The sequence below is a fragment of the Plasmodium fragile genome, assembly GCF_000956335.1.
Source record: "Plasmodium fragile strain nilgiri unplaced genomic scaffold supercont1.42, whole genome shotgun sequence".
In the NCBI taxonomy this organism is placed as follows: Eukaryota; Apicomplexa; class Aconoidasida; order Haemosporida; family Plasmodiidae; genus Plasmodium; species Plasmodium fragile.
The window spans coordinates 90,778-102,687 of record NW_012192622.1 but is presented as its reverse complement, the minus strand read 5'-3'; the positions used below and the strand labels follow the sequence as shown (position 1 = coordinate 102,687).

The window sequence follows — 11,910 nt, the reverse complement described above, 5'->3', positions numbered from 1 at the left end:
AAAAAAAAAAAAAAAAAAAAAAAAAAAAAAAAAAACAGCACATGTGCAATTGCACTTAGGTAGGAAAAAAAAAAAAAAAAATTTGAAGCCCAGTTTAGCTAGCTGGGAAAAAAAAAAAAAACCTATTAATCACAATGGCATTCGAATGGGCATATTTACGGCGGGCAACACGCTGAAGGTGGAAAAAGACAGTGGGGCAGCGTGCCTTGAGTGCGGTTAAGTGTGCGATTCTCACAGAGTGGGCATATTACCCCAATTGAGCGAGTCCGAGGTTCGCGAAATATAGGCGATTGTCGACGCGATCAATGGGGGATACGTTGAAGACGGTCAACAGGACAACGCTTCACCAGCGCAACAGCGCAACGCTGCAAAGTAGGGTTGCCCCACGATGACGGTACTGACCGTGCAGATCGGCCAATGCGGCAACCAGCTGGGTCACGCGTTCCTGGACACGATCTACAAGCATGTGAGCTCTGCAAAGAACGAAGGCTTCAGGGCGAAGCTGGCGGACATGTACTTCGAAGAGGAGTGCGATTATGGAAACAACCTCCTACCAGTGATCCAGTATACAGACAACAACAAAGGTAGGAAGTCGCTCGTAAGCGAAAGCAACGAGGTCATGTGTTTGAATAATTACATAGCAAGGTCCATCCTCATTGACATGGAGCCGAAGGTTATTGAAAAATGCCTGTACCAGACTGCCGCCGACGAGAGGAGAGCCCCCCTGCACAGTACGAATGTGAATAGGACGAACAATAAGAAGAAGCAGCCTCATGCTATTGCTGGGGATTCAGAAGGACAGCATAAGTATGTGTGCGGAATGGAGGAATACTACGAGCCCTCAAACAACTTGATGAAGGTGTTCTCCAGGGGGGAAGACAGTCAAGAGGAGGTAGAAGAGGAGGAAGAAGAGGAAGACGGCGATGAAGCCTTCTCACGAGAGAAGCCTCAAACGAAAGGGAACAGCAAAAAGGAGTACCCAATAAACACGTGGAAGTACAATAAAAGAAACTTCATTTACGGCCTGAACGGGTCAGGCAATAATTGGTCTTACGGATTTAATGTGCATGCAAAAAACATATGCGAAGATTTTCTCAATTTAATACAAAAGGCAATGGAAAGTAATGACAGCAAAGAAGGAGTGGACAACATCATCCTATTTCATAGTCTCGCAGGAGGAAGTGGAAGTGGAATCAGTTCCTATCTTTCATATTTGCTGAAGGATGAATATGCCTCAGTCAATCTGATCAATGTTTGTGTATTACCATACATGTTTGGGGAAATCAGTGTGCAAAGCTTAAATTCAGTGCTTTGCTTATCATCTTTGTATGACTCGTCTGATGGCATTGTACTTTTGGAAAATGACAAATTTGAGTTAATGTGTAAAAGGATGAGTAATGAAAATATTAACACGGAGGAAATAAATCGACACATAAGTCTTTTCCTGACTTACACCCTTGGTTTGCCTCTGGACTTTGCCAATGTTAGCCGTTCTGGTGGGTCCAAGTATACAAATGCTATGAACTCCATCTTGACTGACCTTTGCAGCCACCCCAGTTATAAATTCCTCACCACTCGATATCTCCCACAAGTGTTTGAGGAGAACAGGAAGTTTGAACAGAACACTTTCAGTATGCTTCTTAAGCGCATGCACAAGATGGTTATAAATGGACGCATCCTCGACTACGACGGGATGAGCGGTGCGATCAGCGGGGGGGTCAGCGGCGGGATTAGCGGCGGAGGCGGACTCTACCTCCCCGCGGAGAACTCTAACGTAGATCCATACTTCGTCCGACTCTCCTCCAGGGACCTGCACAAGAGCTGCGCCTTTTTGAAGCGCGTGCACATCCCCCTGCACCTCCGGGAGTCTCTCAGCAAGTCCTACGTCAGCGTCCAGAAGAATTGCGTGCTTCTGCGTCGTGGCCCGAAGAGTTACTCAGCGCGTACTCAGGGAGCTCGCCTTCCCCATGAATCCACACGTGGGATCCCCCCTGGTCGTATGCACCAAGGGAGCGGGCCCGCAGAAGGACCATTAGGTAGCACCCACTTCCGACACAACAATATAGTGTTTGGCTCCAAAATGATTCTGCGTGGAGAGCTCCAAGAAAATATCAACTTTGATTTGTTTAAGAATCACGTGTTGTACAACCACAAGTCTCTCAGCCCCATGGAGGTCTACATTGACGAGAGCAAGGACTTCACATATAACAGCTTGGCGATGGTATCGAATTGCTTAACTCCGGTTCCTACGCTCAAGAAAATTCTGCACAGTGCGAAGATGCTATACGCCACGAATGCGTACATGTACCAATACAACAGCTACGGCGTGTCGCATGACCACGTGCACAGCTCGCTCATAACGATGGATCAGATCATCAGCGCGTACGAGGGGCTGTCCTGCGAGGTGTAGCAGGAAGAGGGAGAAAAGGGGGGCAAAGTCAGCAAATGAGCAACGCGGCGATATGCCGTGGAGAGGAAACGTCTCCAGTCCCTGGGAATTCCCTACCTTTAATTGTAACCACATGTTATATATATCAGTACGTGCCCTGTTCATCCGCTTTTTTTTTTTTTTTTTTTTTTTCCCCCTCTTCGTATGTTTGTCCTGTGCGAACTACTATAACTCCTGGTTCAGCTTAAAAAAATTAACTAAATTCTGAAACTGCGTGAGGTCTTCCCCCTGGCCAGAGTGATCTGCCTCCGGCTGGGTCTCTCCATTTTTAGCCATCTCTCCCATTCTATTAGATGTTTTATCACGGGGCATCTGCCTGCTTCGTCCATCCATGTATTTGTCTTCTTCTCTAACAGGCTGAAAAGCGAAGCTGCTCTCCTCGTGGGTTTGTAACAGTGTGTTATTACCTCCTCTCTGTGGGACGTAGTGATTGGTTAAAGCTCCCTTCCTGGAGTTACTTGCTCTCATCGCTGTGTTATTTTTTGCTCCCTTTTGGTTACGCCTCGAGACATCATCATCGTAGTTCTGTTCTTGATAATCGCTCTGCCCCCCCCTGCGATCTATGTCTTCAAAACTTCGGGGGGTCCTAACAACACCTCTGAACTTTTCCTCAAATATATTGTCCGCATTTTCAACCTGATAGTTCTGTTGCTTTTCTATCCTCTTGTCAATGTGTTTCTGAACCCATTCCTTGAAGGAGTGCTCATCGAAATTATAATTAAACCACATGCTTTTGTCTGCGTGGTGAGCCCACGGCTTCTCTCGAGTGTAATCATACTTCAGGAAGACTTTGTTTTCTCGCGTGGCTCTCTGCACCTGTGTCTCGAGGTCTACGTCGCGTGGTGCTTCCTGCAGGGGTGGAAGGGGAGAAAGTTACTCCAAGTGGTGATATTATTCGGGGGAGGATAAGCAGTAACTCTGCACGTGGTGTTTGCTTCGAGGTATGGGACACGGATGGATGAGGGCGTCATACATCATTTCCCCTCCACTGCCTCTCTTCATTTATCTTACTTCAGCTTCTGCCTTGGCAAATTCACCGTCGGCGGGGTCTCCCCTGCCATCTCCTACACGTAAGAAAGGGAGACAAACACAAAAAGGGAATAAAATTAGGGTTAAGTAGAGGCGACACTAGGAAAGAAAGAAGTGACAGAACAAAGAGGGCCCATGTGATCATTTGGGAGGGAGCCTTCCTCATGGGGTGGCAATTCCCACAGCCCTGCGCTTACCGCCGTGTTCCTCATTTGTTGGATCCTGTTCTCTGTAGAAGTCGTCAAAATTGGCCTCCGTTGAATTTCCAAAGATTATCACCTACAGGGGGGAGTAGTGACGATAAAATGTGAGTATGCGTGTGAATATTAGTGTGCGCGTGCGCGTGCGTGGTGGGGGAAGAGACGCCTACCTGGACGTTATCTTCATCGTCACTGTCCTCCATTGGGCTACCGATCTGGAGTTGGTAAGGGGTGAGAAATATGCCTCTCTCTCTCTTTCTCCAGAGTGTTTCCCTTGTAAATGGTACAAAATGTACTTTACTAATTAGCAGCAACAGGAGGAGTGGACAATGAATTGGTCTCCCCTTTTTTTTTTTGTGTGCCAGTTAAGATGCCACACGGACGAGTGCTATATATGTGCGCCTCGCTGCCCGGTAAGCGCGTTCACATATTTTGATTATTCAAAATGCGGTCTTCCCCATCACCCCCCTACATCGCATAATCTAAATTGTCGACGTTGGAGAGGCGGTTCCCACAATGTGCCATTCATAGGTTCCCCATATTAGAGGTAAATGGAACAACAAAAAAAATGTGACTGATAGTGGTGGGTGAACGTTTTGCTCATCGCTGCCTCCTGCTTCGCCAAATGGAGGGATAGTCAAATCATTTTCGCTCTTTTAAAAAAATTCCACTTAACCGATTTCGCCTGAACGGTTCAGGTAAAATGGGCGAAAAAAAAAAAAAAAGTTACCTACACTGTGCAGTGAAGTTGGGGCTGTTGTGTTCTTTCCACTTAGCTGGTAAATCACCACAAAAGGGTATAGGTGTACACCATCGAAACGACCTTTCGGTGAAAAAAAACGAATCATTGTTTTGAGGGCGTTTGGTATACCTAGTTATTAACCTCCAGCGGGAAATTTGAAAAAAGGACAAAAAAAAAAAAAAAAAAACGCTAGCACGGGGCTGCAGTGCGGACGACGGGGAAAAAAAAAAATAAAATGAACAAACAAACAAAGGAGAAACAAATAAATAGGAGAACGAATGGGTGTCCGAGCAGCTCACGTACCACGAACACACAAAGTGGGGAAATTACTTTCCCCCATTGGGGGCGACGATCCGCTGCGCTACTTCTGCGCAACGTCTCGAGTGGAACTACTGGGGTGGCGGGGAAATCCCTGAAGAGTAGACCGACAGGACGTCCGCCGACGTGACCGCGCGCTGCCCCCCGGTTCTCAAATCCTTCAGGCAGAACACTCCAATGTGCTCATCGAAGAAGAAAAAAAAATTTGCGCGCATGGAGTTGGCCTTCTTCAGCGCCTTCGAAAGGCTGCTGTTGTTGGTGCCCTGGAGGAGGGAGTACACGCGCACACCGTTTCTGCGTAGTGTGTCCACTATGTGGAAGTGTTCCCTTTGTATGAGGGTGCAGGGGGGGTGGCCAACATGTTTCTGCTCCACCTGCTGTGTCAGGGGCGGGAAGAAGCTAACCACGTCGACGTTCTTGGAGAGCTCGTCGGCTAAGTCTCCCTCTGCGTTCCGCCCATGGCGCGCTTGGCTGTTGAATAGAATTTCCGTGATGACGACGTCCCCCATCCCCAAACCCACTGCACACACATGCTGTCCCTCATTAAGAAGGTAGGTATATCTGCCTCCGCCGCAAATTGCTCTGTACTTTTTGTGCCTGTAGAAACTCTCAAAAATAATATTTGTGTAATAATCCATTCCCCTAACAACAGTTAAGTCGATTTCGAAGTAAGGGTTTAAATTCATGTCCTGAAAATAACTTAGCACTGTGTGCAAATCGGAAAAAATGACCTTCTCTGGAAAATTAAAAAATATTGCTAGGTCAGGTAAACTTTGTATTTTTGCAATGACATTGAAGAAATTGATCATTTCATGTTTGTGCAAGTAGGGCATTTTCCTTTGAAACAAAAATTTAAAAGTACCACTGGATATTTTTTTATATTTGTCTAGGTTGTGTAAGACATTTTGAATGACATGGTGTTGAATGTAGGGTTGTGAAAATTCACTCAAGGATGACTTGAAGATTTTTTTTATCATCTGTACAACAATTCTCTTGTCATTTATTTTTATTACCACGTCCCTGGGGTGTAGGTGGACTCGCTGGAAGAAGGAGATCAACATGGTTAGTATTTCAACATCTGCATCTAGCTGTTCTGTTCCTACGATATCCACATTCCATTGGTAGTGCTCCCTTTTTCTACATGTGGTTGTTTGTTCATATCGGAAGCACTGACCGATGGTGCTCATTTTGTGTACCTTGCGGAGGTTGTGCAGTCGGTAGGGCTTGAGGCTCACACGGGGTGAGGGTGAGCTGGGCATGGCGGCCGTTGTTACTTCACTTTGGGATGGCGGCGGACACCCAGCTTCCTGATCAGCCAACTGTGCAACTGTATTAATTTTGTGGCGGTGCGCTTGCTGTGCCCTCTCCTCGCGCACGAACAAGTGTCTCACCAACTGGGGAGTGATTTCAGGGCGCAAAATCAAATGACGTTTATTTTTTACAAAGTCGTATGCCTCATTTATTTTGCTGTTCTGAAAAATGGAGTAGTCCTCCAGCACCGGCAGGTCATAAAAGTCGTAGGAAAAGGCCTTGGCTAGTTCCTTCCATGTGTTAAATATGTACTCTCTCTTTGCGTAGTCGCTAGGGTTGAAGGTCCTGATGCCTCTTACTCCTTTCAGGCTTATGTTTGTGTTGTGGGAGGAACGTTGGTGGTAGGGTGCAGACTTTTTGGCCCCGGGGTTGTTCAGGAAGGGCCAGACGGGATGGTTTATTATGCCCTGTTCAGGGGTACGCAACGAGAGGACTTGAATGAGCGTCGCGAGGACCAGGGCAAGTCTCGCGAGCATGTTGAGAGGGGGGCTGGCATGGGATGTGGCGGCGGTGTTATTTGCGGTGTGGCAGGGGAAAGTAGCAGCGGGGTGATTAGCGGCGTGGCTTCTGCTCAACCCGACGTGCCAACTCCCCTAGGCCACTCTCCACTGCCCTACAGCCCATTCGAACTCATCGTAATACGGCCATGGAAAAGGGATCCAATAACCACCCGCAGATCATCACGGACGTGGGACAGGAAACTACAAAAAAAAAAAAAAAAAGGGGACACTGAGCACGAGATCCTTCCCCGCAACGGTGATGAGAACGATGGTGGTGACAACTTGTTTTTTTTCCCCTTTTTACCTTAATATGTGTAACGAATAAGGGATCATTTTCATGGTTAGAGGGGGGTTAAGTTAAGAATTTGTATAATTATTTTCTTTAAAATGTTTGAGCCCACTGAGGAGAAAAGTCGCTGCTCACGTGGTGGGTGTGTCACATTTGCGACCTCGTTTTTGCAGGTGGTGCTAGGGGTCGAAGCCGTTTATTTTATTTTATTTTTTTTTTTTTTTCACTAACCTCCGTTGTGGTAATTGTGGTTGACCATCTGTTCATCCCTCGTGTTGCTTGCGTTGGTTCTACCTTTCCGCTCCACCGGATTTGGCACAACATGTAGGGGGTTCTGCCTAGTCCATCCTATTGGTCATCTGCAAAAAGTTAAGCTGCGGGCGAGCCATTGCGTGTACACCTTTTTTTTCGTCTCAGCAGGGAAGATTGGCTCCCCCATGCTGGTCACTCCTTGCTCCTCGTAATGAGGATATCAAAAAGGGAAAAAAAGGGGAGTAGCAGCTGCAAGGTGATAATTTTTTTTTTTTTTTTTTTTTTTTGTTCCCCCCCCCATTTGCTGTTCCCAGTTGTGTTTTTACTCCGTTGTGCACGGTAACGCAGTGGCCCCCCCTTTTGGTAACCGTTGGGGTGAGGACTGCTTTTGCCCTCATGGGCGGAGAGAAAGGGAAAACGAACTACACGCTGCGTAAGCCAAACGAACCACACGCTGCGCAAGCCAAACGAACCACACGCTGCGCAAGCCAAACGAACCACACGCTGCGCAAGCCAAACGAACCACACGCTGCGCAAGCCAAAGGAATCAAGCGCTGCAAAACTGAACACTGTTAGCTTCCTGCTGCGTTGAAGTGGAGCGGACCGACTGAACTGCCCTGTGCGCGTTAACGATGGTGGTCTTTCACCTGGATGACCTGGAGGTGTTCTTCCCCTATGATTACATATACCCTGAGCAGTATGCATACATGCGTTACTTGAAGAAGACGCTGGACAGCGAGGGTCACTGCGTGTTGGAGATGCCCACGGGTACGGGTAAGACGGTGGCGATTTTTTCCCTCATAACGTCCTATCAGTATAAGAAGAATGACGAGGGGAAATTTATTTTTTGCACGCGTACGGTGGCCGAGATGGAGAAGTCGCTGATCGAGCTGAAGAAGGTCATTCAGTACAGAGTGGACACGGTGCGCCGGCGCGCCGACTCCAGTGGGGCGGCGTGCGCAGCGACTAACAGCAACGCTGATGGGAGCAGCGGTTGTGGCGGCGGTGGCGGCGGCTTCGCCAACTTGGACGTGCCCCCGGGGGATATTGTCGCCCTCGGGATCAGCGCTCGGAGGTGCATGTGCGTGAACGAGCGGGTGCTTAGGAAGCACGAGCGGGAGAGGATAGACGAAGAGTGTCGCAAGCTGACGGCGACTTTTGTCCGGGAGAAAAATTACATAAACCAGAAGATAAATAAAATGGGTAGCACACACACCGATAAGGATCGAATCTCAGATTTCATTTTAAAGAACAGGCAGCACATAGATGTAGAAGATTATTTTGATGTTTATAACACTACGAATTCGCTGGAGGAGTATGGTGAGCTAGGGTTGTGTGGTTACTACGAGAATTATAAAAAGGAATTTGTATTAGACTTGGTTCAACCCGGTGTGTACACCATAGAGGATTTGAAGGTAATGTGTAAGGGTTATAAGAATGTACAGAATGTAAATGTGCCCATTTGTCCTTATTTTTGTGCAAAGAAAATTATCGAGGTGGCCAAAGTGGTAGTATTAAATTACCAGTACGTAATTGACCCTAAGGTTTCCAAGTCCGTTTTCATCGGGCGGGATGTGAACAGTCGGGTCCATTTGTACAAGAATGACATCATTGTGTTTGATGAGGCACACAATATAGACAGCGTTTGCCTGGAGGCCCTGAGCGTGAACATTGACCGGAACATCCTCAACAGAGCGACTTCAAATATTAAGAAGCTTTTGAGCAAGATTGAGACTTCCAAAATTGTAAATGAGGAGAAGGTGCGGGAGGACTGCAACCGCATTTTGCAGAAGTTGCGGGAGGAACGCGGGATGGATCTTAAAGCGGGTGCCGGCAGCGAAGTCAAAGCGGGCGCCGCTAGCCAAGTCAAAGCGGGTGCCGCTAGCAACGTGAAGAAGAGGAAGATTGAAGAGGGGAAAAACGGGGCGAGCGGGGAAGGGGGAGAGGTGTACTTCGATGAAGACCTAAATTTGATTTTTGCTGGGGGGGCCAATCGCAGTGGAGTGGAGGACGGCGCGTGTCGCGGGGATGTGAATGGGGGAGAGAAGCAGGAGAAAGGGGAAAGTCTAATGGACGGGTTGGCAAAGTTACTGGGTCAGTCGATTGGGCAGCTACTTCCATCACGACAGGAACGTGAGCAAACAGAAGTTGGTGGTTTATTTCCCGAGGGGAACAAGGGCGCCCTCAACAGTGATGCAAATGATAACGCAAATGATGGTGACAATGACGGGGGAGACGACCCCACCGATCTGCATTACAGCCCCCTGCTACTGGAAGACATAATAAAAAACATCGTGCTGCCGGGAAACATTCGCAAGTCGGAGCACTTTTTAAACTTAATGAGAATCGTTGTGATGTATTTGAAAAAGTATGTGAACATATACGAGATAACCTCTGAAGGTCCACTGTCCTTTTTATATAAATTTGAAAAGGAGACAAAATTGGATACTTGTTTTTTTAAATTTTGTTTTGACCGTTTGAAGTCCATTTTAAATGCACTTCAGGTAGTGCATGTAGATGATTACTCAGCATTAAATATTGTGTGTAACTTTTGTACCTTGTTAGGGAGTTACTTTCAGGGTTTCATTATTATATGTGAACCTTATCCTGAGGCCACAGGTATATATGACCCCGTGATTCAGTTCGCTTGTTTAGATTCATCCATCGCAATGAAGTCAGTGATTAAAAAATATAAATCTGTTATTTTAACAAGTGGTACAATTACCCCATTAGAGTTATATCCTAAGTTATTAAATTTTAAGACTGTGTTAACAGCATCTTTTCCCATGTCATTCGACAGAAACTGTGTGTGTCCTCTGATCGTCACGAAGAGTTCAGATCTCGTTCCTCTGTCATCTCAGTTTTCTTTACGAAGTGATATAACTGTTATTAAGAATTATGGCATGCTGCTTGTGGAGATGTGCAAAACTATCCCCGATGGTATAGTTGCTTATTTTCCTTCATACATTTACATGGAGGAGGTTATTTCTTCATGGTATGAACTAGGCATTATAGCAAATATCCTCGAGTATAAATTAATATTTATTGAAACCAAGGATATAGTTTCTACTACAATTGCTCTGCACAATTTTAAGAGGGCATGTGATTTGGGCAAAGGAGCTGTTTTTTTATCCATTTGTCGTGGGAAAATTGCTGAAGGGATTGATTTCGATAAACATTATGGAAAATGTGTGATTCTTTTTGGTATCCCCTACCAGTATACTCTTTCCAGGATACTCAAATCGAGGTTAGACTTCTTAAAAGAGACATACAACATTCAAGAAAATGAATTTTTAACGTTTGACGCGATGCGCCAGGCTTCCCAGTGTGTTGGTCGCATTATACGAAATAAGAAGGACTATGGTATAATGATTTTTGCGGATATTCGTTATGCACGTAACGATAAGAAGAGCAAGCTTCCTCCATGGATTATAAAATGCATGGACATTTCTAATGTGAATTTAACTGTTAGCACGGCTGTGAATATATCTCGCAAGTTCCTTTTGAACATGTCTCAGGAGTATAAGGAGACTGGCCAGACGAAGCTCTCGCAGGAGCTCATTTGCAATCAGGCCAAGTGTTGGGCGCTCGTCAAATCGGTGCTCAACATGGACCACTTTATATGAATGGTGCGTTGCTTTTCTTAGCGGTCAGTACAGCGTGGCGTCTTCGTGCCCGGCTTGCCGCTTTGATCGCGGTATGGGTGCGGGCGCCGCTCACTTTTTTTTTTTTTTTGTCTTCATCAATCCATCTGTTTCCCATTTTTTTTTTTACCGCTTATCTAAAACAGCCTAAAACACGTGTGGCACCCTCCCGTGGAGTGAAGACACACTGCTTCGCACATTTTGTGAGGGTTTTTTTTTCATTCGTTAGCGAAGTTGCGCATACACGCACACACACACACACACACACACGTAGTGCTTCGTTTTCCCACCGGTGAATGTGCGGTGGCCTCACGAGAGGTACCTGCGCGCGAGCACATAGTGCAGGTGTTGATCGAGCTTTTGATTTGTCAGCGGGATGAAGTAGTCGAAGGCATGCAAGTATGTCTTGTAGTTGACGAAGGTGTTTCCATCTGCAACCAACATTTTTGGTATGAGGACGTTTCTAATGTAGGGGTAGAACAATGGGAGGTCGGTGCAAACGAGCAGGTCATACTTCTTTGTAACATTTGTTATTGTATTGTGATCACAGATGTCCTTGCGCTGAATGTTCTTAAAATAATTTTCCAAGTTGACTTCTTTGTGTTTGTTACCCACGATGATGACCTCGCCACCGTTTTCCTTCAGCAGCTTCAAAAACTTGTATGCCCTTTTTAAGTAGAGCATGCTCACGTAGGGGTCCACCACGTAGTGGTTGTTGATTCTGCTCCCGATCAGGTTGTATTGCATGGTGGGCCGAAGAGGGGCAGAAACGGACAAGCGAACAAAGGCGGCCTAGATGCGGTGTGTGTGGGGGAGCTTCCGTCGTTCACCTCTACTACGTTCTTTTTTCTCTCTTCGTGGCGCTGACCCCGTTTGACGTCCCTTCTATGTCATGCTCGTCTGGGGGAGAAGAGCAGGAAAGGCCTACGTTCGTTTGCACAGTGTTCCTACGTGGGGTCTCTCCGAACGACTGAACGTGGTAGCAGAGGCGAATGGTTCAGCTGCAAAGGGGGCAAGGTCCTCTAAATGCAGAAAAGCATCGCTTCGGTTCGGCACTCGCAAAAGGGGAAGAAAAAAAAAAAAGCACACATGAATATGAAGAGTAAAGGTTTCATCACATCAGGTTAATGTGCAGAGAAAAGCGCAAGGGACAAAAAAAAAAAAAAAAAAAAAAAA

The 11,910-nt window shown here is 46.5% G+C and overlaps 5 protein-coding genes across 5 annotated transcripts; 2 read left to right on the top strand and 3 right to left on the bottom strand.

Moving 5' to 3' along the window:
• Positions 1-388: 388 nt before the first annotated feature.
• On the top strand, positions 389-2,410 carry AK88_03587 (uncharacterized protein; the record flags this gene model as incomplete). Its single annotated transcript, XM_012481198.1, has 1 exon — positions 389-2,410. One exon carries the CDS (start codon positions 389-391, stop codon positions 2,408-2,410), a length of 2,022 nt encoding a protein of 673 aa, XP_012336621.1.
• A 204-nt stretch (positions 2,411-2,614) lies between these two features.
• Positions 2,615-3,881, bottom strand: AK88_03586 (uncharacterized protein; the record flags this gene model as incomplete). Its single annotated transcript, XM_012481197.1, has 4 exons — positions 2,615-3,298; positions 3,461-3,513; positions 3,676-3,757; positions 3,849-3,881. The coding sequence occupies 4 exons, from the start codon at positions 3,879-3,881 to the stop codon at positions 2,615-2,617; spliced, it is 852 nt and encodes a 283-aa protein (XP_012336620.1).
• A 928-nt stretch (positions 3,882-4,809) lies between these two features.
• Positions 4,810-6,525, bottom strand: AK88_03585 (uncharacterized protein; the record flags this gene model as incomplete). Its single annotated transcript, XM_012481196.1, has 1 exon — positions 4,810-6,525. The coding sequence occupies one exon, from the start codon at positions 6,523-6,525 to the stop codon at positions 4,810-4,812; it is 1,716 nt and encodes a 571-aa protein (XP_012336619.1).
• Positions 6,526-7,722: 1,197 nt separating this feature from the next.
• AK88_03584 (uncharacterized protein) lies at positions 7,723-10,716 on the top strand (the record flags this gene model as incomplete). The annotated part of the gene is made up of 1 exon (XM_012481195.1): positions 7,723-10,716. The coding sequence occupies one exon, from the start codon at positions 7,723-7,725 to the stop codon at positions 10,714-10,716; it is 2,994 nt and encodes a 997-aa protein (XP_012336618.1).
• A 327-nt stretch (positions 10,717-11,043) lies between these two features.
• Positions 11,044-11,481, bottom strand: AK88_03583 (uncharacterized protein; the record flags this gene model as incomplete). Its single annotated transcript, XM_012481194.1, has 1 exon — positions 11,044-11,481. One exon carries the CDS (start codon positions 11,479-11,481, stop codon positions 11,044-11,046), a length of 438 nt encoding a protein of 145 aa, XP_012336617.1.
• Between the last annotated feature and the right edge of the window lie 429 nt (positions 11,482-11,910).